The sequence below is a fragment of the Protobothrops mucrosquamatus genome, unplaced genomic scaffold, assembly GCF_001527695.2.
Source record: "Protobothrops mucrosquamatus isolate PMUCROS unplaced genomic scaffold, P.Mucros_1.0 scaffold31, whole genome shotgun sequence".
Lineage (NCBI taxonomy): Eukaryota > Metazoa > Chordata > Lepidosauria > Squamata > Viperidae > Protobothrops > Protobothrops mucrosquamatus.
This window is the reverse complement of record NW_015386415.1, coordinates 597988-623961: the sequence shown is the minus strand read 5'-3', so window position 1 is coordinate 623961 and position 25974 is coordinate 597988. Positions and strand designations below refer to the sequence as shown.

The following is a 25974-nucleotide window of genomic DNA, read 5'->3' as shown; positions in this document are numbered from 1 at the left end:
CAAAGTGGCAAATCCTGACGTGGGACGAGTGCCCCACCTGAAGTACAGCTGCCCGAGAACAAAGCTGTGCCACAGACTGGTGGGCACTGCCTTCAGAGGCTCTGCCGCGAGAGCCTGAAACTCAGCCCACCCACTTTCCTACAGTTTCGGCCCACCCTGCCATTCCCTTCCCTGTCATTCCACTCTGTGCAAACGTAGAGCGCTACTTATGTGATGGTTGTTAAATGTGGGCCTCTTACTGTAGTTCAGTCCCACCAACCTACTTTTGCTGATGTCAAAATCTGTGACAATTTCCCCCTTTTTAATTAAATGTGAAGCAGCTTTATTCAAAAAGCTTTGTTTTGGGCTGGTGTTTGTTTCCTTGGAACTGGGGTTGGTAGGTGGCTCAATTCCCTTGGGGGGTAGAATTCTAAAGCGGGGGCTCCCAGTCCCCGGGCCGTGGCCCACCTCCAGGCCTTGAGCTATTCAGAACCAGGTTGCGGAAGTGGCGGGCGAGCGTGCACCTCCCCACTTGTGCAAAAGGCAGGCGAGCACGTGCGCATGCTTGCCCGCCACTTGTGTGGAACCATTCCCTCTCCCCCTCCAGCAGTCCTCAAAGCCGAAAAGGTTGGGGAACTCTGTTCTAAAACATTCAAGCTAATCGGGCTGTTTCTGAGACTTTATTTACTGCAAATGGCTGTGGAGTCCTGTCCCAAAGGCAGGACCTCTGCTCTGGTGCCCCGTGTTGAGCAGAAGTGGCCTCTGCCAGCCGAGCAGAGCCGAGCCTTCTGCTGTTTCCCGGAGAGGAATGTGTGGCCTTGGACAAGCTGGCCTTTGGGAAAGAAAAGCTGGGTCTGCAGGGCCTTCTGATGGGAATAAAGCACGGGGGCTAAGACAAAAGATACGGACAAAATCTACATTGAGGGACTTCACGTTTTCAGCCAGGAATATAGGAAGCTCCAGGTTGGACTAGATGCCATTTTATTCACCAAGCTTGCCACAGTGTCCCTTCTTTGCCTTAGTGGGGTTCTGCTCAGAAGAATATTGATTAAACGTGAAGACAACTTCCTTTTTGTTGGCTGGTTCTTCCAGCTGAAGACCTGCCACCTTCACTAAAGATGTCACCTATTTACAGCTGGCGGCTTAACAGGCACTTCACCGTCCTTCTGTGGCCAACTTCATTCTTCCAAGGAAATGGGCTATTTTAGCCAGATCCATTTGTCTCCCACATCAGCATTGTAACCCTGTGCAAACATGCGTCCAGGAAGCTGCAATGAAAGGAAAGCAGGGAAGATCCCTCAGCATTAAGTAAACATTTGCTTCTGCTTCTGCTTCTCTGAGCAGGTCCGTCCCGTATCCTTGATCCAATGATCTTTCTCCTCAGGAAGTCCTGGGAACTGACACTTGGCAGGGAAGTCTCTGCTTTCTTCCAAGTGGCTGTTTCCAAGGCTTTGTGAGAAGAAGTGGTCCAGCATCAGTTGATTTGAAATTTCAAATAATTATTAAATAAAATAATCAAAATAATTTATTAATAAAATGTATTTCCTCTCTACCTCTACCAGTCTAAGATCCAGTAACAAAACAAATCAGTGACCTTCAAACGGGAGTACTTGACTGGCAGCAGGCTCACCCAAGAAAAACGAGCTGTGGTCGGCCAAAGCGGCCGATGGCCAATCTCTCCACAGGCAGCCGAAGGTCTTCTTGACCGAGGACCAGCCTTGGTTCAGTCTTCACACTTAATGGCCACACGGATTTTCTCCAGAGAATGTCCTCTTACCTCCCTGTAGCTGTGGTAGATTGCATCAGCATCGAGGCCTCCTACTGTGACTTCAGGAATGTAGTCGGGAACCACCAGAGGACTCAGTATTTTGGATTTGTCATTAACACTGAAAGGAAAAGAAAGCTCGTTACGGTGATTGATCCAAAGAAATCAAGAAGCAACTAGGAGAAACAGACATACTATGAAGCTAGCCAAGTATGAATTGTGGACTTCCTCACTCTTATTATGGCTGGGCAAAGTATCTGAGGTCAGACTTTGGGTTGGTGGATATAGAAAGCAATCCCTTCCTCTAGCTAAAGGGATGGAGCACATCTCCATGACTTCTCCACCATCCCACAGAAAGGAAGCCACAACCTACCTGGGCAGTCACTCACTCTCAGCCTGGAAGATTTTGCAGATGTATAACTTGCACAAGGGTAGAAAGAAATAATAACACGAGTTAAATTGTCTCTGATGACAAAATGAAGCCTGCACCGGGTACAAGCAGACTAATTCCTGAGGACTAGGTGCTGGGGACAAATGATGGCTGGCTTTGCTGGATGTAACTTGAAAAGGCGTAAGAGAAACTGTTGCTGCTGTGGGCCAGCATGGAGGTTCTTCACAGAAAGCATGGGAGGATCCTGCACGGAGGCCTCCTGGCGTCTCCATCGGAGCTGTACGATTTACACGGGAAAGGAAGTTTCTCACTTCCCTGCTGGGAAAGAAATGGCAGAGTGGATCTGCCCCCCCCCATCAAGAGCCCCAAAGGAGACAAGCACTGCAGGGACACCTAATCACCCCAACACTTTCCACAAAGGGGGGCAGGCAAGCTTTCTCTATTCCGATTGCGCCTCTTCAAGCTTTACAGTAAATCCCGACACATTTTTTCTTACTGGGGAGCAACGGAAAAGCTTTCACCAAACCTGCCACACTGTAGTTTCTCTACGTGGCGGGGAGCGGGGAGAAGGGTAAATGATTGGGGTTTGTATGTGTCAAGGAATGGAAAACAAGCATCAGTTACAGCATTTATAAACTGATCCACATATGTACTGTCAACCCTGGAAATTGTTTTAATTTTTCTGACAAGCCATAATTTCCACATTTTGTGCTATGGTTAGAGAGGTGTAGATACTGTATGTAAAATGAAATGTGTAAATAGTTCTCGAAGCCCAGAGTGAGATGCTCATGGAAATCCTGGAGCCTCTTCTAGGATTTGCCTCCTACCTCAGCTTCACAAGAGAAATACCTCAGCCTGCTCTCTGGAGGCGGCTTTGGTACAAAATCCCTCTGGAGTCACAGCTCTGCATGACACCAGTCAGACTAAACACCACAAACGCCTCTTGGGGAGAAGGCCACTTTCTTACGGGCTGCTTCCTGTCTTACATTCCAAAAATCGGCCTGTCTCTCAACCGTGACTGCTGGACTTACCAACACCTCAAGTAATGCAAGGTAAGATCATCTTGTTCAAGCCAAGGTCCTTTATAAAATTTCAGCATTTCAATGTCTTCAATAATCTGTAAATTAAAAGATGGGAATCAATTCCTATAACCCTACAAACTGAAATCTTTTAATTGGTGAGGGAAGAGTTGACCCCAATTCCTTCATGGTACAAAGCTCCCACCTGTCCAACTTTCTCAACATAAAAAGTGGAAAAAGTCTGCTTCTGTCTTTTGCAAATTTAATCTGATTTCAAAGAAACAAAAAAATTATTCTACTGTTGCTTCTCACATTAATGTTAAATGGTTGCACAACTTTTTACCTTCGTAACACATTCCGTCTTTTATTTGTTTAAAAGCTAGTTCCTTCAACTTTGTTTTTTAAAAAAATCCCCCCTTTCGCTTAGCATAACTGTACTTCTTTCGGCCTGTTTTAGTCTGATTTCTTTGTGACCTAAAGCCAGCAATTGATGTCTAATATATTACTAGAAAGCCTTCTACACAAGGGAGGAGTGTTGGCCCCCACCACTTACTCTCTCCATGCTGTCAAGTTCACTGGCTGTATATTGCAAGATCTCCGAGGTCTCACTAGAAAGAAAAGAGTAGCAATAAGCCATTTGATTTAGAAAATACAAGAACACTAAATCTAAAACTGGAGTAAGAGATCCAGAAAACGTGGGTTAAAGTGACCTCTGCAGAAACACACCTATTATACGCCAACAACCTGCAAGGTTAAGACTGAAATCAAGGAAGAGCTTCTTCAAAACTTCCACTCCTCCTAACAAGGAGCTGCCACAAAACGCCCTGGAATTACGGAAGGCGAGTCAGAAGCTATCAGGACCGCCTTCCGCCTGGTCAAGAACAACCTTGGCCTGTATGGAAACTGCTAAACAGAAGCTCAAAGGACAGTCTAAGAAAATGGGGCTTCTCTACAGAAGATACTCTGTGTGAATGTGCAGAAGAACAATCCGTCTCACACGTACTACAGTAGTGCACACAATGGCCTTCAAATGCACGGAGGAAGACCTCATGCAGGCAAGAGAAAGTGTTGCTGATGTGGCCTGATACTGGGCGGATGTCATCTACTTTTAATCCTATTTATTTTATATACTTTTTATATGTGCTCTGTGATCTATTTTATACCTACGTTATTTTACTTATTTTACCTATTTTACCTGTTCAGTGTTGAATGTTATATGTCTATAATTTGAAGGTGCTCTGGCACAAATAAAGAAATCCTAAAGGGTCAATGAAGAGAGAGAAGGATCCAAGAAAGGGCAGATCACCAGCGTTTGGCCCCGGGGAGACTGGAGCGCAAATAACAGAGAGATCAGTCTACAACCAACTTGAAGACCAAATGTAATAATCAGACCTCAGCATGAATTTATCTAAAACAAATCTTGCCGGAATCACTTGGTAGTCTTTTGTCAGAATGCTATAACCCCCCCCCCCAATACACACACACTTCGCTAGAAGTAACTGAGTGGTACACAACGAATATAAAGCAATACAAGTAAAAAACCAGTCATTATTAAAAAGTTTAAAAAGCATAATCTGATTAAAAAGCTCAGAGAGTATTCCACAGAATTCTGACCATTTAAAAGAGGCACGTCCCACATTCCACTTACCTCATCTGTGGCAGGAAAGATTTCTTATAGGCATCTTCAATGCTTTGAAGATATGCTGTTGATACGTTTTTTTCATAGGGCTAAAAACAAAATGCGATTCATGAGAATAATTCTGTTACCTGACTTGATCAGATCATGTTTGTATGACTTTACGCTTTAGCCCTTGAATTTAAAATATTTATGGAAAAACCAAGCATCTTTGAGCAAACTTCTTTCCTTCCCTCCATCTACCCACCACCTCAATCCTGGTGGATTCTAGGAGGTTCATCACCAGCTGACCACTCCCTTCAGGTGAGATCAGCTGGATCTGAAAGGGATCTATTTACTACATGCAGGGAGCTTCTTCCTCAGAGAAACTAAGAGTCAATCCACCTCAGGGCTGCTGGATTAAAAACAAGGAGCAATAGATATTGGAAGACTTAGCCTATATTTAAAGTTAATTTGTCCCTTCAGCTTTAAGCAACAGAGAAACAGCCAAAACCCCCAACAGCACAAATTGTCCTGGTCACAAACTGAGACACAAATGCAACTTTACCTCGCCTATCTTGTCAATCCTTTTCTTAACTTCTGAGACAGGAACATCAATATAAAGGACCAGGTGAGGAGGCAAAATCTCACAAATACTAAGATGCTTCATCCTATAGTAGTGTTTCACACCTACAAAAAAAGCAGCACACGTATGCAAATGATTTATTCACCTAACCATGCAACTAGTGTTTCAAGGAAGGCAAGCAGAATCATTGGGCTTCCTTACTTAGAATAAGAGGGTTGGAAGGGACCTTCAAGGTCTTCTAAGTCCAACCCCCTACTCAAGCAGGAGATCCTATACCATGGGTGTCAAACTCGATCGCGTCACGTGATGTATTGTGACGTATCATGACGGTTTTTGCCTTTGTGGTGCCAGGGTGACACGTTCGGCCCGCAGGCTGCCACTCCAGATAAATAGTTGCCAAATCTCTTCTTAAAAACCTTCAGGGATGGAGCACCCACAACTTCTGGAGGCAATCAGTTCTACTGATTAATTGTTCTCATGGTCAGGAAATTTCTCCTTACTTCTAGGCTGGATCTCTCTTTAATAATCTTCCACCCGTTACTTCTTGTCTGGCCCCCATGTTTCTCTCATGCTTCCTTCCATGTAGAGGTAATACCATTGAGGACTACATGTTGAGTGCAGTTGGTCAGCCAACTGCAGTCCATCTGGTGGTGATGCTGTCTATCCCACATTGTTCTATCTTACCAACAAATAGGCTGTCTACTTTGTCAAATGCCTAGTGAGGTCTAAGTAAACTATGTCCACAGCATTATCCTTATCTACTAATTTAGTCACTTTGTCAAAAAAGCATCGTGGTAAGATGGACGCAAGGAAGCAGGGCTCTGCCTCCCATGCCCGATTTCTTCCTGCTGGGGCCCCGAAAAGGGCCTGAAGTCACCCCAGAGAGGCAACAAAGCAAGAGGGGACCCTTCTAGGTGGCGTGGAGATGGCGGCCGACCCGCTTGATCCAAGGAAGCTCTCAGAAGAACAGGAGAAAGACTGGCCACACCTATGCAGCCAGTCAGAAGCTGCTGACTTCCAGAGAAAAAAGCGGCATCTATCAAGCATGAGCAACATGTTTGAATCTGGATGAGATTATTTTCCTTCCTCTACGATTTAAAAACTTGTTCTTGGAAAAAAGGAAACTCCCAGAACTAAAGGGAGGGGGGAGGTTTCCTTTTTTTACCCCTTCTCCCAAAATAAAAGCGGCGGTTTAAGCTTTCTTGGGGGAAAATAGAGAATACTATAAAATTAACTTGAACACAGCAGAGAAAAAAAAGTTTGGGGAGTTATAATACTTTTAAAATTTTTTTACCTTCCTTGGACAGTATCGGAGTAAAGCTTTAAGAAAAAAAATCCTGGCTGGAAAGTTACACAACGAACACCTGATGACATCTAGTGGCGAAAAAAAAAAGAACTACACTAAGTTCTGTTTATATTTTGTCTGTAGTGAGGGAACTTGGCCTGAAGCCCAGACACAGATAACAGACTAAATCCTTTGATATCTCTGAACTCAGTAGCCTTGTAGATTGCAGCTGGGAAAAGAGAAAAAATTCTTGGGCTGTCTTTTCTGCAGGATGGATTACAACTAAAACTACAAACTATTTTGAAGCCATCTGGCTTCTTTGGATTACAAATACTGCTTGACCTGTAATTTTACAAACCGTTCAGAGACAGAGTGAATGGTAAGGAACTATCAACAATAAGACATTTGGGATTATAACCTTGGTAGAATGGCAACTCTGGATTTTGGGACAATTGGTTAGAGTTGGTGTCAGAAGATTATAAACTTTTTTTCCCTCTCCCCATTTTTTTCCCTTTTGTTTTTTTTCCTTTTTCTTCTTGTTGCCTGGGGAGCCTATTGGATTATAGATTTTTAATCTCAGAACTATTTAAGGACAGTGGAAGCTCAACTGTTGGTGATTTCCCTTGGAGAAGGTCCTATGGACTATTAACTTTGAATAGTAGGACCTTGCGGATTATAAATTCTGACTGAGCAATAACCTTGGATTTTGGACAACTGCTCTGGAGGTGAGCCTCACAAATAGAAGTAGATTACAAATCTTTTTTCTTTGTGCTCCCTTTTCTTTCAGGGAGTGTACTGGATGACAGAGACTACAGTTCTTGTCTGTAGTCTCTGTCATCATAAGAGTTATTTAAGACAAATTTAAATGCTATATTATGGTACTGAATATAAGATTAATGGTTTTGTTTAAGGTGGGCATTTGAGAAAAGTATTAGAGCTGATAAAAGATTTGGGGGGTGGAAACAAAAATGAGTATTCCGAATTTAGCTAAAACTGGCAAGAAAACTCCCTCAGCCCCATTCTCCACCTTTGCAAGCCCTGTGTATCAGAGATCAATCAAATCAATGCTTCAATAAGAAAAATCTAACAATTTTCAGAAGGAAATGCAAGTGGCATTACAAGCAATCCAAGAGGCAATCTCCTCTCACAAAGAAGATACAAGGAAAAATAATGAAACAAAAGACAACTTTGATAAAATGAATCAAGAAATTAATAACATAAATTCTCAACTAGAAAGCCTCTGACAGTTGGTTACAAAGAATGAACAAAGAATTCAGAAAATAGAAGACAAGTCAGTAGAGATTGATCAGAAGATGGAAGAAATAAAAGATATAAATTTAATAAATAATAAAATAATAATAATGAAAATCAGAGGCTGAAGACCTTGAGAAAGAAACTAAATATCCCATCCCATCCCTGAAGAAATCTCTTCTGTTTTCTTGAGAAAAATATCTTTGTTGTTTGTTCTGCAGGGAGCTTTGTTATTTGTACTGATTCAATGTGAGCTTTCAAGAGTCATTATGATTGCAGCAGCAATATGTTTCATAAGTAAGGCAACACTTATGAAATAGAAATGATGGTTTTTCTAACTAAAGAATCCTGTTTTAAATATTTTGTGTTATTTCTACATATTCATCAGGTTTAGGTCAGCTTTGCACTAAAGTTATACCAAGAATGAAAACTCACAATCTTTTCTTGCACTGAGGATCCAATCGCATCACCCCAACCTAACGTCCGTGACAAAAAGCTACTACACAACTTTGTCACTGACCATAAAATAAACCCCAGTGGAAATTTCAGTGGGAATAGAAATATAGCTCTGAGAATGGGATGGAGAATTTGAATGTAGAATTGTAAAAATTTGGGGGAATAGAAGGTTAAGAAGACCACCAGCAATCTTCACTTCTCGATGAAAGAGAGCATTACTTACACCTTGGGTGAATGTAGTTTTGTTTTGACATGGCCTCCAGGAAAACAAAGTCACTGTAGGGAGAGCGTTCCAGCACGACTCCTTGTCCTGAAACGAAGGGAGCATCACAGCCATAAAACTTACTAGAGGGCATTTCAGTCTGGACCAGTTTCGTGTTTTAAACATTTTGCACTCCCTACTTTGCTGAGGTGGCTCATTTACCCCTCTGTGCATTTCTTTCATTTCCCAGTTTCTTTTTAGGAAAATCCGCTTCTAGAAAAGCAGGTTTCCTAAGGTTTTTTACTTATTTAATCAATTTATATGGCTGTCCATCTCAACAAGTAACTCTGACTGGTGAACAATATAATAATAAAACAACAACAAATGAAACACAATAATCATTCATCATTAGTATAACCAGGAGACAGGACCCAACATGCTCGGAGCCCGAGACCTAGGCTCAGAATTAGATCTTTGGGGCTCTGAGAAAGGCCAGCAGGTTGGATTAACCTAATCTCCGAATAAGCAGTTTCATCCAGAGTCCACTGAAGCTGCAGTGTGGCCATTTCTCTACACCTGCCCTAAAAGGGGAAGGATGAAAATTGTCCAGGCAACTTTGGCTGAGGGATGACCCCTTGAGCAAAAGGCCTACCACTGCCTCCTTAAGAGGAAAGAGGAATAAACCATCGCCCAAACCAAATCGCAAGTCCCTTCCCAGGCAGCCTGAACCAGCCAGGAGAACCATGGAGCTACCACAGAGGGGGCCAAGCTGAGGTGAGGTGGCCCCCAAAGCATTAAACTCTCCACAAACAACTATGCAAGCTCTGGCAGCCTCCACTGAACCTGCTTCAAGGCTGGAGTCCAATGCAGAGCAAATCCAAGTGATTTCATCTGTCAGGTGCCCAGCATACTCCTCACAACAACCATGCAGCTGAACTCCAGAACTACTACTTCTTCCTAAGATGGTCTGGGTTACCCGAATGAAGGCGTAAGATGGTAATCTATGGATGAAGAAAGAGTGCAGAGATGCATTATATTTTGCCTCTCTTAGTATCAAGAGGCAGGTTCTAAAAGCAGCTTTAGCCTGCACTGGTCCACTCCTTGTTGTCTGCCAGCAGAGCTCTAGGCATCGGTTCACTTGCTTCATCTCCCTCTGCTCTTCTGTAAACCGGGAGGCCTTCCAGGATCCACGGCTGCAGAGAGGCTGCTCAGGGGCAATCCAGTTCAAAGTCATAAGTAGCCACCAGAGTTTCGTCAGATCGTGCAGCATGTCCACAGGTAGGACCATGCCCAGACCAACTGCAAGCTCCCTCTGAAACCCTCCAAGTCCTGAGGTGGACCAACCTAACCAGTCTAGCCTCCCTACAGCAGGGGTTTAATTCCAGAGAACCGCAAGCTTGCTAAGGAGTGATCTGACCATGATAGGGGAGAAATACTATCTCCCCTAAACCCATGATCACCAGATGATCAGCATCTGGGTGATCTGGGACAGTCTCGTGATGGTCATGGTGGCCATGAACTCCAGAGCAACCTCTGACCCCCTTCCCGGAGAAGGCAGGTTGAAGTCCCCTGGGACCATGAGCTTGGAGAACTCCATCACCAACCTGGCCACCCATTGAGGCACTCAGGCAGTGACATTGCTACACAGCAGGAAGGCTGGTACACAGCAGCAATCCCAATTGTTGTTTCACTTGTTTACGTTAATAAAATGTTGCTAATCACCTGTACTCAAGAGATGGCTGAGAGCATCTGCATACTGTAGAAAGCGGGAACAGTACATCCAAGCTTGAAGCCGGTAGGAGTTTCCATTTGGATGCTTAGGCTCATTGTAAAATGTCTCCAGACAGCAACTGCCGTTATATTTTAAATCCAGTTTTTTTCCATCTCCCGTGAGACTGTCTAACAAATGAATATTGGCTTCTGGGAAATATCGCAAACCTGCAAAGAACATTAAAAAGGCCGAATATTTTCTGATGCAGAAAATTAAATTCTTCCCAGATTCTGGTGAAATTATCTTCTTTGAAGAGAGGAGGGAAAACCTCTTCTGAAAAGAGTACGGATAGTCCTCGACTTATAACAGTTCATTTAGTGATCGTTCAAACTTACAACATCACTGAAAAAAGTGACTTATGGCTGATTTTCACACTTATGCCCGTTGCACCACCCCCAGGGTCACGTGATCAAAATTCAGGTGCTGGGCAACCGGTTCATATTTATGACGGTCGCAGAGTCCTCAGGTCACGTGATCACCTTTTGCAAACTTTTGACCAGCAAAGTCAATGGGGAAGTCACATTCACTTAACAACTGTGTTATTAATTCAACAACAGCAGTGATTCACTTGACAACTTGTTAAGGCAGGTCATAAAATTGAGCAAAATTCACTTAACAATCACTTAACAAAAGACATTTTTGGCTCAACTGTGGTCGTAAGTTGAGCTCTACCTGTACTCATCGTGACACATTTGTGCATCAGCTAAACACAAGTAGAATTTATGTCCTTGCATTCACATACACACACACACACACACACTCAACTCAATGACAATGTGCACAAGCAATTATTATTCCATTATGAAAACAATAGCCGTGTGTATGTATATGTGTGTGTATACATATACACACATGTATACATATACACACACACACACAAGTACAATTTTCTTTCTTCTCAATTCTAAATATAAGAGGCTTGCATGAGCTACTTGGGAGCCTTAGGCAATTTCTCTCTCTTAGTCACCAAAGGATAACAACTACAACTTGCCTCAAAGTGACATTTGCAGCTGACCCGAAGCTAACACAATAGACAAGAAATTAAAGAAGGTGTCATTTTGTTGGCAGCATTCTTATCTGTATCTCTTATACTAGCGCCACATTCTTGATATTCAGTGACCACATTGCCCAATTTAGCAATATATGCAACGGCCCATTACATACCCAATATTTCTGCCACTTGTTGGGCAAGTTTTGCTGTGCCAGCATGCAGATTACCATCCACTGTGAAGACTTTGCTGTATTCAGTGAACTTTGCACTAGCTTTATCTCCCAATATATACGCTGTCCAGCCATACTGAAGGTTCCTGTGGGAACTGACATGAAGCTTTCCCTGGTGAGAGAATATCTGTCAAACACACATCTATGTTCTATAGAATTATTTACAATATTCCACACAGACATTTTGGAGAGGGGGAAATTATCTATCAAGCAGAGGTTTAAATATAATAGTTTAATCAAAAACATAAACAGAAGGAACATAACAATCCATAAAAGGTGAGAGTGATTGGACACCCTGAATGATAAAAGATAGGCACCAGACTTCTGTCTTCAAATACAAAATAGTCTGCAATAGTGGTGAATATCTGTAGCTCGGGTATAGGATAAGGGTGAAGATTCATTCTCTGAGCTTGTGGGTTGTTTTCCAAATGTTGCGGAAAGTCCGCTGAAGATGTTACCTAGCCTGGTAACGAAACGCTGGGAAAACAACCCATCAGCTTGGAGAATGAACCTTCACCATCACAAAATAGTTTCAAAAGAGGCACATTATAAGCATTTAAAATAAATGGCCTGATCAATTTAAACTGCCATCACACTGGGAGGAATAAAGATCAGTAGCTGACAGCATAATTCTCACTAATACTCTAAAATGACACACCAAATGTATTTATTAGATTTTTATCCTGCCTTTATTAATTTCTAAGTAACTCAAGGTGGCGGTACATTCCTAATACTCTGTCCTCCTGCCATTTCCCCCACAACACTGTGAGGAGAGCTGGGTTGAGAGAGTGACATCTTTGTCAGTTTTTAGGATCTAAGCATGTGCTTGAATCTTCACTTCAGATACAAAAAGGCCTTTATTGTGCCTGTCAAGGGCAAGCAATTATGTTACAGGGCACAAACCTTACTATCCGGCATAAGAGCTGCTGGCTACCAGGGACGTGGAGGCTGAGGAGGTAACAGAGGGCCATTGTGGCAGAATTGGCGGGGGAGCTGGACTTTGAGGGAGGGAGACATTGCATTGGGTCTACGGGGACCAAGACTGGACAGGGCTACTCTTCAGTCCTGCCGCTTCCAGACCAACCCCTGTGGTGCTGTTGAAGTGACAAACTGGGTGGTCTGGTTTCTCACTCGTCACATTATTAGCTTAGAAGGAATGGGGGGGGGGATGGCTGGGTCGGTCTCTATGGAGTGGGGTCCCCTTGACCTTTTCACCCTCGTAAAGCGGCCCCCAGGAGCGTCTTAAGGACGGGGCCGTGGGAGGAAGCGCTGCGACCTCCCCTGCTGGGGCCTGAAACCGCCCAAGACCCCCACATGCTTGGCCTGTTCTCCTGGGAGCCACCTGGGGGGCTGAGCCCTTAGGCAGGGGAACAGCATGGCTGGACTACTACAGTGCGCTCTGCACAGGACCGCACTTTAAACCCCCAAACCGTTCGAGGATGGGGCGGCTGGGCAGGGACGGGCCTGCCTCGGCCTCCCCTCCGAGCGAGGCTGCTTGCCCCGCTCTCTGCGCAGCTGCTCCGGATACCTCGGAGTAAACAAGGCCGCCGCCGCCGCCGCCGCCCCCGAGAAAGCCCCCCTCCCCCGGACGATGCGCGGCGGTCGGCCCTTCTTCCCGCCCGCGGTGGTCTTCCTCCTTTCCAACGGTTCAAAGCCGCCGGGGCCGCCGGGACGCGAATAGCCCCAGTGCCCGAAGGGCAGCGAGGGGCGGGCGGGCGGGCGGGGGGAAAGGCGCTTCCGGCCGCTCCTTCGACGCGGTCCAGGCCCTCGAGGGGCCTCCGAGCCCAGCCGCGCGGCCCCGCCTCCCCCCGCGGCCCCCTCCTCACCAGCAGCCCCCCGGCGGGGAGTCGCCCCCGGGCGCGGCCCGCGCGGAGCAGCGCAGCCAAGGACATGACAGCCGGGCAACGGGGACAAGACTNGGCGAGGTGCGGCGGGGGTCGCCTGACGGGGCCTTCTCGCCCGCTGCAGGAGGAGCCGCGCCTCGATCTCCCGGCCGCCTTCACGGAGCACTGGAAGGGCGTCACCCACCATTACCTGGAGGCCCCAGGTGGGAGGCTCTGGCTCCGGCCCTGCGACTTCCTAGCGGTCCGAAAGGCGGGGGGGGGGGCGAGGGGCTCTGCTGCCGAGTATTTGGCGGCGGAGGGCAAAGCCGTTAGCGGTGATTTTTAAGAACGGCCAAATCTGCTGCTGCTGCTGCTGACGTTCCGTCTTTCCCCAAGATGAAAACAAGTCGGCGAAGCAGACGGACATTCCCTGGCGCTTAAAACAGATGCTGGACATCCTGGTCTACGAGGAGAAGCAACAGCAGGAAGGGGAGACGGGACCCTGCCTGGAATACTTGCTGCAACACAAAATCCTGGAGACACTCAGCACTCTGGGGAAAGCAGAGGTGGTTCCTCTTGTGCCTCCCTTTTCTCAGGAATGACAGGGGCACAATTTGGGGGGTTCGAGGTCTTTCCTGAGGACTTTTCCAGTCATAACTCAGACACTCCTTTACCTAATTGGAAATACCCCTTTCTTATTCTGGCCTCTTTGGCATAATTTCCAAATTCATTTCTCTTTAGAGATTCTATACCTAAATATAGGTCATTCTTCTTCCAAATAAATCATGAAGATAAATCTTTTACTGTGGCTTTATTTGCATTTTTGTCTATTTGCTTTAAAAAGTCTTATTTGTACTAATTTCATTTATCAAAGTAAGATAATGTCAGGTCTGCCATCTTCAGCTTCTTTGTTTCACTGGCATCCTTTGAGTCAGATGAATAACAGAGTTGGAAGGAACCTTGGAGGTCTAGTCCAACCCCCTGCTCAGGCAGGAAACGCTATACCATTTCAGACAAATGATTATCCAATCTCTTCTTAAAAACTAAGTGTTGGAGTATTCACAACTTCTGGATGCAAGTTGTTCCACTGATTAATTGTTCTGTCAGGAAATTTCTTAGTTCTAGGTTGTTTCTCTCCTTGATTAGTTTCCATCCGTTGCTTCTTGTCCTGCCTTCAGTTGCTTAGGAGAACAGGTTGACCCCCTCTTCTTTGTGGCAGCCCCTGAGATATTGGAACACTGCTATCATGTCACCCCTAAGCCTTCTTTTCATTAAACTAAAAATACCCAATTCCAGCAACCGTTCTTGTTTTAGCCTCCAGTCCCCTAACTATCTTTGTTGCTCTTCTCTACATTCTTTCTAGAGTCTCAACATCTTTTTTACATCGTGGTGACCAAAACTGGATGCAGTATTCCAAGTGTGGCCTTACCAAGGCATTGTAAAGTGGTATTAACACTTCACGTGATCTTGATTCTATCCCTCTGTTAATGCAGCCTAGCACTGTGTTGGCTTTTTTGGCAGCAACAGAACACTGCTGGCTCATATTTAAATGACTCCAAGATCCCTCTCACAGTTACTACTATTGAGCCAGGTACCATCGATACTATACTATTTTTTCTTGCCCAAATGTAGATCCTTACTTTTTTCACCATTGAATTTTATTTTGTTAGATAAGGCCCAATGTTCAAGATCCTTCTGTATCTTAAGCCAGTCTATTCCTGCCAGCTTGATGTTGTCTGCAAATTTGATGAGTTCCCTTTCCTGCTATAAAACGTGAGGAGGGGACAGGAATTTAGGAAGTAAAGTTAGGGCGTGGGAATGGGAAGATAAATGGAGAGGGGAGAGACAGGCTGACAAGAACCAGAGGTGCTAAATTAGAATAAGCCGGCCGCCAAGGACACCTGTCCTGGGAATAGAATTGGAAACTATATCAAGCAGTGCCAAGCATCAAAGTGGTTCCCAAAACATCAAAAGGGCATACTATTGGACACTGATGGACTGGTCAGAGGAGACAGCCAGGGAAAGGGGGGAAAAGTGTAAGCTTTGCATGGGAATACTCAGATCTAGCTTCAATTTCGCTGCAACTACTTAACTTTAGTAACAGAGCCTATCACTTCAGCCAAATGGAGTTGAGGTCTTTCTTAAAAGTCTTAAGTTGGAGCAGGTCTTACAATTCACATTTGTGCAAGATGGCCCCTAAATCATATATTAGGAAACCGACAAGAAATTACTTCAGAACCATAGGACTGATAACAATTATTCTGCAATAGATTGTACTTGACCCGTACCTACATCCTGATGCTTGTTTTTCAGTTTAATGTTCAGACTATCACTGTGTTCCATTAGCATTCAAGATAGTCAAGTAATGTAGTCTTTGATGGACATTTTTAATGGAAAGCTTTAAGGAACTTTTCCTAATCTGAGCCTTGTTTCTCTGCTTCCTACAGTATCCTCCAGGAATGAGGTCACAGGTGCTTCTCTTTTTCAGTCGCCTGCTGGGGCAGATGCAGAGCCCTCTCTTGCATTACTTCAATGTTTACCGGCCTGTTCAGGTGAGGGCCTTTTTAAGGAGCTCAGCAATTTGCATCCATTTTGAAGATAAAGCGAAAGCACCGTTCTATCAAGGGAGCTACTTCTTAGTGACTTGAAAATGTGTCCAGTTTAAAATATTTCTAAAGCATCTCTGTATTTGCTGATTTTGCCCCACCTTTCAATCTTTTTGCAGAAACTTCTTCAGCTTCAGGGGGATGCATTAGGCCCTGAGCTCGAGAAGGAAGCGCTGCAGTTTGTTGCTGTTCTATGTACCAAAATCAGGCAGGAACCTGCTCTGCTACCACACATCCTAGAGGTAAGGGATTGCTGGGTGTGCCGATCCTTTTCACACGGTGTGTAGCCCTGCCAGGCTAGGCCGGGTCAGGAAACGAACATCACAAGAAATAACTAGAATTGTATTTTATTGAAACAGGTTGTAACAACTGAACTTAGAATGCCTGACAGCATTTCCTCTTCCTTCGCTCGCTCTTATACCAAAGGGAGTCAAGGCAAATCATTTGTTTCTTTCTCACTCTTGTCCTGTCTTTCTGATCCCCCGTTTAGCGCCTCCTGCTCCTGCAGCGGGAGCCTTAGGCAGCGCCAAAGGATGCACTTCAGAGGGCATAACAGCTGTGCAACTGAGAATGGGATTAGAAAGGCTGTTTAACTGTTGCTGCCTGCTTTCTGGAAAGTTCTGAAAAGACTTTTACTGGATTTTTGTGTTCCCTGACTCTTCTGTGCAGGAATAACTAGATGTTTTCTCAGCATATGCATTCTGTCTCGAATTGCCTGATTCCCCCCCCCCTTTGGTTGTAGGGATTCAAGATTACTGGATAATTTGTCTTAGGAAATAGAACTGGTCCTTTTTGTTTGGAGGGTTTGTTATGTCCAATTATTCTTGCAAAACCAGGATGATATATCTTGCTGCGCTCATTTGTATTCATTTATTTATTAAATGTATATGCCATTCATTTCACTGCTAAGGCGGCTCTGAGTGGCTTACTAATGATAAAAAGTTAAATATAAAAACAGCTATAAGAGTTCTAAAATTAGAACCAATATTGATTTATCAATGGAAATTGATCTGGCCTGAACTCTCCTTCCTCTCCTCTTTGCCTTCAAGGGCCAGAATGTTGGTTCCCTGGGATTGGCAGCCAAGCCAAGCACGACCTCTGGCCAGACCCTGCCCTCCTCTGAAGAACGGGGTGGAGGGCTGATTCCAGAGAAACCACTCGGGGACCCTGCTGCCTCCATGCTGAATTTGGTGACTGCTCTAATTGGCTTATGTAAGAGCAAGGTATGACATAACCGGTGCTGAGAGCCCTGGGGCACGTGAAGAGCAGATGGGATGAGCTTGTCTCTGCCTAACTCTTTCCTTCCACACACGGAGTATAGGAGGGGGACATTTGGCAGGAACGGTATTATTTTTCCTCCTTGCAGAACAAGAAGGTTGTGCTAAAAGCCCAGGAGAACCTACTGCTTCTTACCAGGGTGGACCATCCAACCGCTGCCCAGGCCTTGGCCCAAGACAGCATGCTGTGCCTTCTGCTACCCGACTATCTCTGCTCTCTGTACAAGGCCATCCCTGTTACCATCAAGCCTGCCGATGTTACCAGGCTTCCACCCGTCCCATGCAGGTACAAGGCCGTTGACATGTTGAGCCCACAATCTCTGCCCCTGAGATTTTCACACTTCTGCTACTCACTCAGCCCTCCCAACCTCTCACCGCACCTCTTGTACACCCCACACATCCTCCCTGACCCAAACCCTCCCTGTGCGTTCCTCAACCCACCCTGCACTTTCGCACCTTCTCCCCAATTCGCACCACCTTGCATCCTCTTGGCTCCTGCCTGATCTGTGTGACACCCTTTTTACCTCCTTGCACACCCTTCCCAATTCATGCTGCGTCCTGGTCTAACCCTGTGCACCCTCCGTGACCCATGTTGCACCTCTTGCACACTCACACCCTCTCCAGCCTGTGCCCCACCTTTCAGCTATTCCTTCCCTGATCCTCGCTGCACAGTCGCCTACTCTCCTTGACCCTCCCTGTGACTCTTGCACACTCTTACCTACCCCCTTCGCCCTCGGGATGCCTCCCCTGGCTCTGTCCCTAACCCAGCAGCAACCACTTACCTTTGGGCCTGCCTTGGACTTGCAACTTCCTGCCAGTTTCCCCACCGACTCTGGTTGTGGGAAGCTGGCAAGAGGTTGCCTCATCTGAGTGTGGAATTCAGTTAATGACAGCAACCCGGAGTGCAGGGATTGGTGCTGCTAAGTGAGGTGTTTGCACTTTATGACTGCATCGCTAAGCAACAGAAATTCTGGTGCCAATTGCTGTCATAGGTTGAGGACTACCTATATATACGCTAGTTGTGCCCACTTTCTTTAAGGCTACCTGTGGCTCCATTAAATAATAACTGACCCGATTGGTTTTTGTTTTTTCCTGTTCAAGAGGCGGGATAACAAGTAGATTCATGCTGCTTACAAAGACCTGCAGCATTACGTTGGAAGACAGATTACACTGTCACCCGCTCAAGGTGTTCCCGTCTTTCCGGTTTGCCTCTTGCAGCTTATCCCTGCTGCAAATCCAAGCAGGAGGGCCCTGGATTTGAAGGAAGGGCTACTTGGACCAATTGTGTAATGTAGTGGTTTGAGATCAGACAGGGAGTGCAAAGATACCTTAGTAGAATGACTCAGGGTTAGCCACACAAATGCACTTATAGGGAGGAATATATTGGCAAGCATGGCAAACATGAGTATGAAAACCCCTTTCTGTCCTCCATTTCTCTGAGTTTGGTTCCTCTTCTCCCCTTCGCAGCACAAGGATGCCGGGGTGATCAGGTGTCCCTGGGTTGAGCCTCCTCTCTTTTGAACTTGCAGGCTCCAGAGTGACGCCTCAGTGGAGGAAAGCTCCTTCCCAGGAGAGCACACCCTAGAGTCTTTCTTTGATTGGCTGGATTTTTGTGACCGTCTCGTGAAGCAGGCTCATCCCGTAAGAAACCTTTCCCCCTCTTCTCTCTGTGCCCTTTTCCTCTTCTTCCGTGGCCCCAAGGCAGGGGACGCCTAGCTGGGGTGTGGTGGAATGGGAGGAGTGACTAATGGTGGCCTTGCACCCCATCAGGTTGTCGGAGATGCCCTGAGCACGACTGTGGGGCGGAGGCTCTTCCTGGAAACCTTGCGGCCTCAACTCTTGCAGATGTGAGTGTGGGCTGAGTGGACCCTTGACTGCACGTGTCGCATCGCCAGGGGATTCTGACGGGAAGCACAGCCCTCTTTTGCTCAGTGGGTCCTTTCTTGGCAGGTCAGACTCTGGGATTCTCTTTTCAGTGGCCATCCTGACGGGCCTGGCGAGACGGATTCACGCTCCTGCCCTCCTCCAGCAGCTGGCTGGGTTTCTGCTGGGAGCAGAAATGGATCCCGTCAGGCCCAGCGATTCAGCCTGGCGGCCACAGAGCCCCAGCCTCTGCTCACGGCTGATTGAGAACTGCAGCCATCCGTCTGATGAGGTGAGCCTCCTGCCAATCCTGTGTCCCTTCCGCAAGAACTGCAGCGTAAGCCGTCGATAGTTTGAATGCCTGGAATTAGCTCTGCCACAGGTACCTGATAGCACCTGCAGAGCAGCCTTTCCTCCTCACTGAGGCCCTGATACTTCGAAATGGGAGCTGAGTTTTCCATTTGAGTTCTGTGGCAGCTTCAAAGTTCCCAGGATCAGCAAGGAAATGGAAGCCCTTCTGGGGGTGGGGGTGGGGGGGTCTTAACCGTAGTCTACTGTGCTTTTTGCTTGAGAATTGGGAACTTTGGGGAGTTGTGGCCTAACTCTAGACTCCAGTTTCCCCCAGTGCCCCAGACCTTGCTGTTGACTTAAACTGTAGCAGGGCATGGGGAGACAGCTAGGTGTTCACACTCTCCTCCTTGCTGCAGATCAGCATGGCCACCCTACGGTTGTTTGAGGAGCTGCTTTGGCTTCCTGACCAGCGCATCTTGCAGAGCCTGGTGCTGTGCCATCTGGAGGAGCGCAGCTACATCTTGAGAAGTCCACCTGGTCAGGAAGATCTTGCCGTCCCTGAACAAGAGTTTTGTGAAGAGGGGCTGTAAGTGACTTGGGGAAGGAGCAGATGGCCCTTGGTGACCTCTACGTTCGCAAGTGATGAGGAAAAGTCTCTTCTTAGCACCAGGCTGACACTTTTTATTAAGATGAGCCGTTTTTGATAGATTGAAATCATTTTTTGGTTCCTGTGATACAGTGTTGGCATTTGTTTACAGTTCCCCACAAGAAGCGCAGAGCCTTCCCTCTCGCTTACAGTCTTAAGGCAGTGGGGCAGGGGCGAAAGAGGAGAGAAGGGGAGGGAGGACCTCCTTTGGTCCTGTTGGATTGGGCTGATCTCATCGTCTTTGTGCTCCAGCAGCAGCTGATGGGCCTGGATCCCAGGGCTGATTCACAAACCGGCACATGTTACCTGTCAGTTCCCCTTTCCTGAGGCAGCAGTATTGAAGTTGGTCTTTGTCATTGAATATCGTGTTTTTGCTCATTTAAGTGAAAGTATAGCTTGTAACTTTGAAAACATGGTCAAGGCTGGCCTGTTCCTATCTCTGCAGAGACCTAGAAGAAGATCCTTACTTTGCAGATGGGCTCCCAGCAGCCGAGCCCCAGAGGCCAAGCAAGCCAGCCACCTTGGCTCCAAAGGAAGGGCCTGGCCAGCCAGCGGGGCCTGTGGATGTGAAGGAGGCAGTCAGCAGGTACGGCTTCGGTAGAGCAGCGGCAGGGAGTAGCAGTTGCTTGCATCCCTGTTTGGGTTAGGAAGATGCAAGACCACTATATACAAGATGGTTGAGATGCACTGCCTAAGTTACCGAGTTTGGGGCTCTGCCTCTATGAACATCGGGTGTTGTGTAAGAGTGTATTATGCATAAGCTTGTGAAAGAGCCAGTTTGGTCTACAGGTAGTTCTTAACCTATGTCTGGTAGAATAGCACCTTGGAGGTCTTCTAGTCCAGCCCCCCGCTCAAGCAAAAGAACCTATACCATTTCAGAAAAGTGACCGTCTAGTCTCTTCTTAAAAACTTCCAGTGATGAAGCACCCACAACTTCTGAAGGCAAAGCTGTTCCACTGGTTAATTGTCCTCACTGTTAGGAAGTTTCTCCTTAATTCTAGGTTGCTTCTCTCTTTGGTCAGTTTCCAACCATTGTTTCTTGTCCTGCCCTCTGGTGCTTTGGAGAATAGTTTGAATAGTTGTGGCAGCCCCTCAGATATTGGAATACTGCTATCATGTCGCCCGTTTCTTCTTTTCTTTAGACTTCACTAGCCAAACCCAAGCCCTGGAGCCGTTATATGTTTTAGTCTCCAGGCCTTGGATCATCTTAGTTATTCATTTATAACATAAAATATGAAAATACAAAAGCAAATAGTAAGGGACAACAGTAGGGGAAAGGAAAATGAAAAAGTGTGGAGAAGGGGAGGGAAAGAAACAAAAGGCGTTGACTTCCGACTCCTTCTGTTGCAGGAAAATAAGTCATTAAGATCGAATCTCAACTTTTTACATTTCTATAATAGTATGAACTAGCCCAGTGATGGCGAACGTTTTAGAGACTGAGTGCCCAAACTGCAACCCAAAACCCACTTATGCATCATCGAGTGCCAGTGGGTGTGGCCCATTGGCTGGGTGTGGCCAATTGGGTGGGCGTGGTCCATTGGGTGGGTGTCGCTGCGGTGGTAATGGCAGACTGGGTGGGACTAAAAAGTTCAATCAATCAATTCCAACTTTGCAAGATCTTTTTTTTTCCCGCGAGAAGTTGAAATTGACTGATTGAACCTTTTTTTTTTTTTTGCACACGGCGGCGGAGGCCTAAAGCGAAAAGGTTTTATAAAACCCAGCTGAAGGCCTAGGACTGGGGCGACAGTGCGCATGCCCACAGAGAGGGCTCTGAGTGCTGCCTCTGGCACCCATGCGGTAGGTTCGCTACCACTGAACTAGCCATTTCTATATCAACAAATCAGTCTAATCAGTAATACCCAATATCATAGTATCCTTTTTTTTCTACCTCAAGCACAAAGTCCAGAAGTGGTCTCCAAGTAGAAACAAAAGTACTTACATTCTTTTCTTTTATTAAAACAGTCAATTTAGCCATCTCTGCTAACTCCATCAGCTTTTGTAACCATTTGTCGAAGCCAGTGTTTCTCAAACTCTGGCTCAACTCCCTGGGGCTTTGCAAGCAACTCTGAGGAGGGCAGTTGCAAATTGCTTGGCAGCCAAAAGGACTGAAGGCAGAAGGCAGGCAGAAAACCCAGCCTCTTCTGTAGAGCTGACTAAGGCAAAGCACCTCTGGCATGCGTGTCACACGGCTTGGTTGTCATTCAGCCTGGAGATTTTATCCAGGGGGAAATGAACAGAGGTGCGGGATCAGGGAACAGGGAGCCCAAAGCAAGCCACCTTCGGGGCATGGTGGGAACATAGCTCAGGTCAAAATGGGCTTCTCTACTTGGCCAGAAAGGATGAAGGGCGACCAGGCAGAAAGCACAGTTCTGCAGAGCTCCGACCACCATCTTCTTCGTGTTTTTTTTTTTTACCCAGCTTCCTTTGCCTAGTACCAAGTGAGGTGAAGACCTCCGCTTGTCTGGAGGAGGCGGGATATGACACTTACGTCCATGATGCTAAAGTACTGGTGAGTCCTTTGATACCCTCCTATCCTGCATCCTAAATAAGCAGTTGATTTGTTTTTCTGAACTCCAGTGGTCCAGTGTTAATTATAACGATGATGATAATAATAACAACAACAACTTTATTGTCACTTTGAAAGTACACCAATCGGCATACATCAAAATGAAATTTCGTTGCATACAGCTCTCAAAGGGTCACCACCTCCGATATACACTCCTTGCTCGTGGCCAGCTCAAGTTACAGATCTTCCATTTTAGTCTCCAGGGAGCGAACGATGGCAAACAGGACAGATGGAAACGGAGCTCCATGAGGATTAGCCCTCAAATTAGCTTGTATTCCTGCACGACAACCTCGCCTCCTTTCCTTTTTCTGATCCTGTCTCTTCCACCTTTTCCTTAAAGAGGCCTCGCTTCTTTTCGCCCCTGGAGAACACTGCCGCCGCATCAACTCCCCCCAAAGCCTCTCTCCCTTCCTCTGGGCCTGCCGACAGCCTCATCCAGTTCCTTGGCTCCATAAGCCCCGGGACCTCTCCTCCCCGGCCTCCTTTGGAAACAGCCCTTATTTGCAATAGAATCCGTCGCTGGGCCAGCAGTCAGGTCTTGCTGCCAGCAGAACAATTTCAAACAGCGCCAACGACTTTTAACGGTCTCACCAACGGTTCTGAAACAGCTAGAAACTCACCATGCCAGCAAAGATTGTCGGTCGTATGTCGTATATCACCTTAGTTGCACCACGTTGCTCAAACATTAAAACCTTCCTGATCAGGTGGCCCATATCCCTTAATATCCCTCCCAAAACGTTTCACCTTCAAGAGCCAATGCAGCCGATCCAGGCACCACCATCTTAGAACTTGGTGTCCTTTTCAACAACGACTGAAATGCGCTGTGTCTCCTGGTCCCTTCCTTGTACCTGTTCCTTTTTTTTAAATGGTGCAGCAACCTTTTAAAAAGGGAGGAGGTGTGTGCTCTACCAGCTGAGGGCTCTAGCGGAAATGAACTTCCTAAATCCTTTCAGGCCTGGGCAGGAGACAGAAATATAAGTGGGGCTTGTCTTGGTTGGCTTTTGGAGGGTGGGTGTCCCCTGATGGCAGTCACAGTCCCTCTGCCTTCTGAGGAGGACCTGCAGAGGTTGGGCAGTAAGGCACAATCTCAACAGCAGCTCTGCTCTTTCTTAGCAGGCAGCTCTTGTCATGTATGTTTCTTGTTATGTTTTAGTCTAGCTGACTTGGGGTGCTGCAGCCTCAGTCTTCCCCCTGTGCCTTTTTATGTCTACGTGAAACCTCTGGGAGAGGCTACCTGTTGGGTGTGAGGTGTACTTGTTATGCTGACGACACTCACCTGTGTATTGTCATTCCAGGTTTCCCCCCCCAATAATTTTATTAAGAGTTAATAAAATTGAACAATAATAATACAGAAGCCTAATACAGAACTATTACATATATACATATAATTTTTTAAAACATGCATAACCCCATAAAACTATATGAATTAAAAACCAGAAGAAGAAACTCTCCCTCCCCATCTCCAGCAAGTGTAGTTAATATTAACATCTCCAGTCCAATAAGGGTTAATAGAAAAACATACTTAAATATATCTCATTTCCGCTTAAGCAAATTCCTCCAATCTCTCTCTTCAAATAATCAAAACCCAATCCCAAGTAAAAATTTAAGCATTGTAAAAGATAACATTACAAATTAATCAATGACACCCAATTAAACATTTCCAGAAGAACTATTATCATCCAATCTCAGTCAAAACCATTATCACCAGAGATAAACCATTATATCATCAAATAAACCAATTCTGTCTTCTTGCAGTTTCAAGAATGCTGTGCGAATGTTGCGTGCTGGACGTGGCCCGAGGCTCAGCTGCCCCAGAAGAGCAGCCCTGCGGGACCCCGGTTTTATGAGGGTCCTTTCCTGCAGGTGCTCTTTGATCGGCTGGCCCAGATCTTACACCAGGTGGGATCCTGAGGGAAGCAGCCTGGGAGAGGGTGCCCTAGTGACAGCAAGGCAGGAAGAGGCCCCCATTGGTTGCAGGGAGGTAGCTTCAAGGGGTCCTGGGACACTCCAGGCCTGTACTCCTGCCTTTCCTAGTTGAGGAACATGGCGCAGTGCAACCCTTGTACGGGGCATGTATCGCAGGCAGCAGCTTCCTTCTGCTCCCTTTTCTCGTGGGCGGTTGATGGAACCTGCTACCAGTGGCAGATTGTGAATGAAACACTGGATTTCTCTCTCTCTCTCTCTCCCTCCCTCCCTCCCTCCCTCCCTCCCTCTCCCTCTTCCCCACGGCAGCCCTATGCAATGAATCTGCAGGTGACGTCGGTGCTGTCTCGCTTGGCCCTCTTCCCTCACCCTCACCTCCACGAGTACCTTCTGGACCCCTACCTCCCATTGGCCCCTGGCTGCAGGACCCTCTTCTCGGTGCTAATTAGGGTAACATTTGGCTTGGTGCCAAGCCCAGGGTGGGAAACTCGGGGTGCTGTGAGCTTCCGCGGGTGATTCAAGGGGTGCCCAGCCCTGTCCCCTCTGGCTGCTGTTGCTGCAGCCAAGAAGCTCTGCTCCCTCTGCCAGCCTCTTTACCCTTTCTCCCTTGCCAGGTGATCAGCAGCCTGATGCACAGAGCCCATCGGATCACAGACCTCTCCACCAACTTGCTGCTGGTCCGGAAAAAGCTAATGGGGCTGGTGCCAGATGACCCCCCGTAAGTGGGGCAGAGAGGACGGGGCGGTTCTTCCTTTGGTTCATGTCACAGCTCAGCTTTTGCTTGGCTGGAGCATTTTCAGGCCCCCTCCGGGCACTTGCCTGCACAACTTCCGAAGTTGATGGCATTGTGCCCAAGTCAAAGCTGCCCCTCCCGCACGCTGTACAGAGACCGTTATAACCACTGTGGCCCAGAGAAGCTGGGATTATTATTTTGATCTCGATGGCAGCAGTTGTGATCAAACAGCAGTGACCTGCCTGAGGCCTCTAGTGCAAAGGCAAGAGCAGTAATGATATAACCAGATGGGCCTTAAGCCTGCTCTCCTGCCCAGAGGCCTTTGTAAGCCTTATCTAGAATCAGCCAGGGGAGGAAAAGGCAGCTGATAAGAGGAGGAAAACTGCCTTTTTTGTCTTGCATGCAATCTCTTTATAGGATTGGCCACCAGATGCTCTTGGAGGGGGTGATCGTGCTGGAGGAATTCTGCAAAGAACTGGCTGCCATCGTCTTTGTCAAGTCTGCCCTCAAGGGCCCTCCTGGGCAGAGTCAGCAGTGCGCTCCTTCCCCCAGCTGAAAGGTCTGGGTCTCTGGCACGTTGGCTCCCCTGCCTCTTTGAGGCCTTCAGGAGTTGAGAGCAACACCCTGGCTGACTTCCTGTGTGTAGAGAAAAGCAGCAGCAGCACCTTGTTCTTGGCATAAAAGTGGCTTCAAATAAGGAGGGAC

General features: G+C 46.7%; 2 protein-coding genes across 2 annotated transcripts; one reads left to right on the top strand and one right to left on the bottom strand.

The window, feature by feature from the left end:
* Positions 1–643: 643 nt before the first annotated feature.
* On the bottom strand, positions 644–13376 carry NDUFA10 (NADH:ubiquinone oxidoreductase subunit A10; the record flags this gene model as incomplete). Its single annotated transcript, XM_015811138.2, has 10 exons — positions 644–1247; positions 1757–1865; positions 3167–3252; positions 3708–3762; positions 4803–4882; positions 5338–5459; positions 8571–8657; positions 10272–10487; positions 11485–11653; positions 13368–13376. Coding segments are annotated over 10 exons (1002 nt in total), but the record flags the coding sequence as incomplete, so codon positions are not given.
* A 142-nt stretch (positions 13377–13518) lies between these two features.
* On the top strand, positions 13519–25928 carry FAM160B2 (family with sequence similarity 160 member B2). The gene is made up of 16 exons (XM_015811137.2): positions 13519–13588; positions 13761–13930; positions 15812–15916; positions 16090–16212; positions 17020–17193; positions 17337–17533; positions 18777–18888; positions 19018–19094; positions 19198–19402; positions 19818–19987; positions 20493–20633; positions 22466–22556; positions 24369–24512; positions 24846–24986; positions 25151–25254; positions 25687–25928. The coding sequence occupies exons 2-16, from the start codon at positions 13811–13813 to the stop codon at positions 25823–25825; spliced, it is 2043 nt and encodes a 680-aa protein (XP_015666623.1). The 5' UTR covers positions 13519–13588; positions 13761–13810; the 3' UTR covers positions 25826–25928.
* The last annotated feature ends 46 nt before the right edge of the window (positions 25929–25974 follow it).

Bases quoted from the DNA above. Each gene is read 5' to 3' on its own strand.
- FAM160B2 (XM_015811137.2), top strand. From the start codon at position 13,811: ATGCTGGACATCCTGGTCTACGAGGAGAAGCAACAGCAGGAAGGGGAG. The intron at 19,988-20,492 runs GTAAGTGACTTG...CTATCTCTGCAG, and splicing joins GAGTTTTGTGAAGAGGGGCT to AGACCTAGAAGAAGATCCTT. The intron at 25,255-25,686 runs GTAAGTGGGGCA...ATCTCTTTATAG, and splicing joins CTGGTGCCAGATGACCCCCC to GATTGGCCACCAGATGCTCT.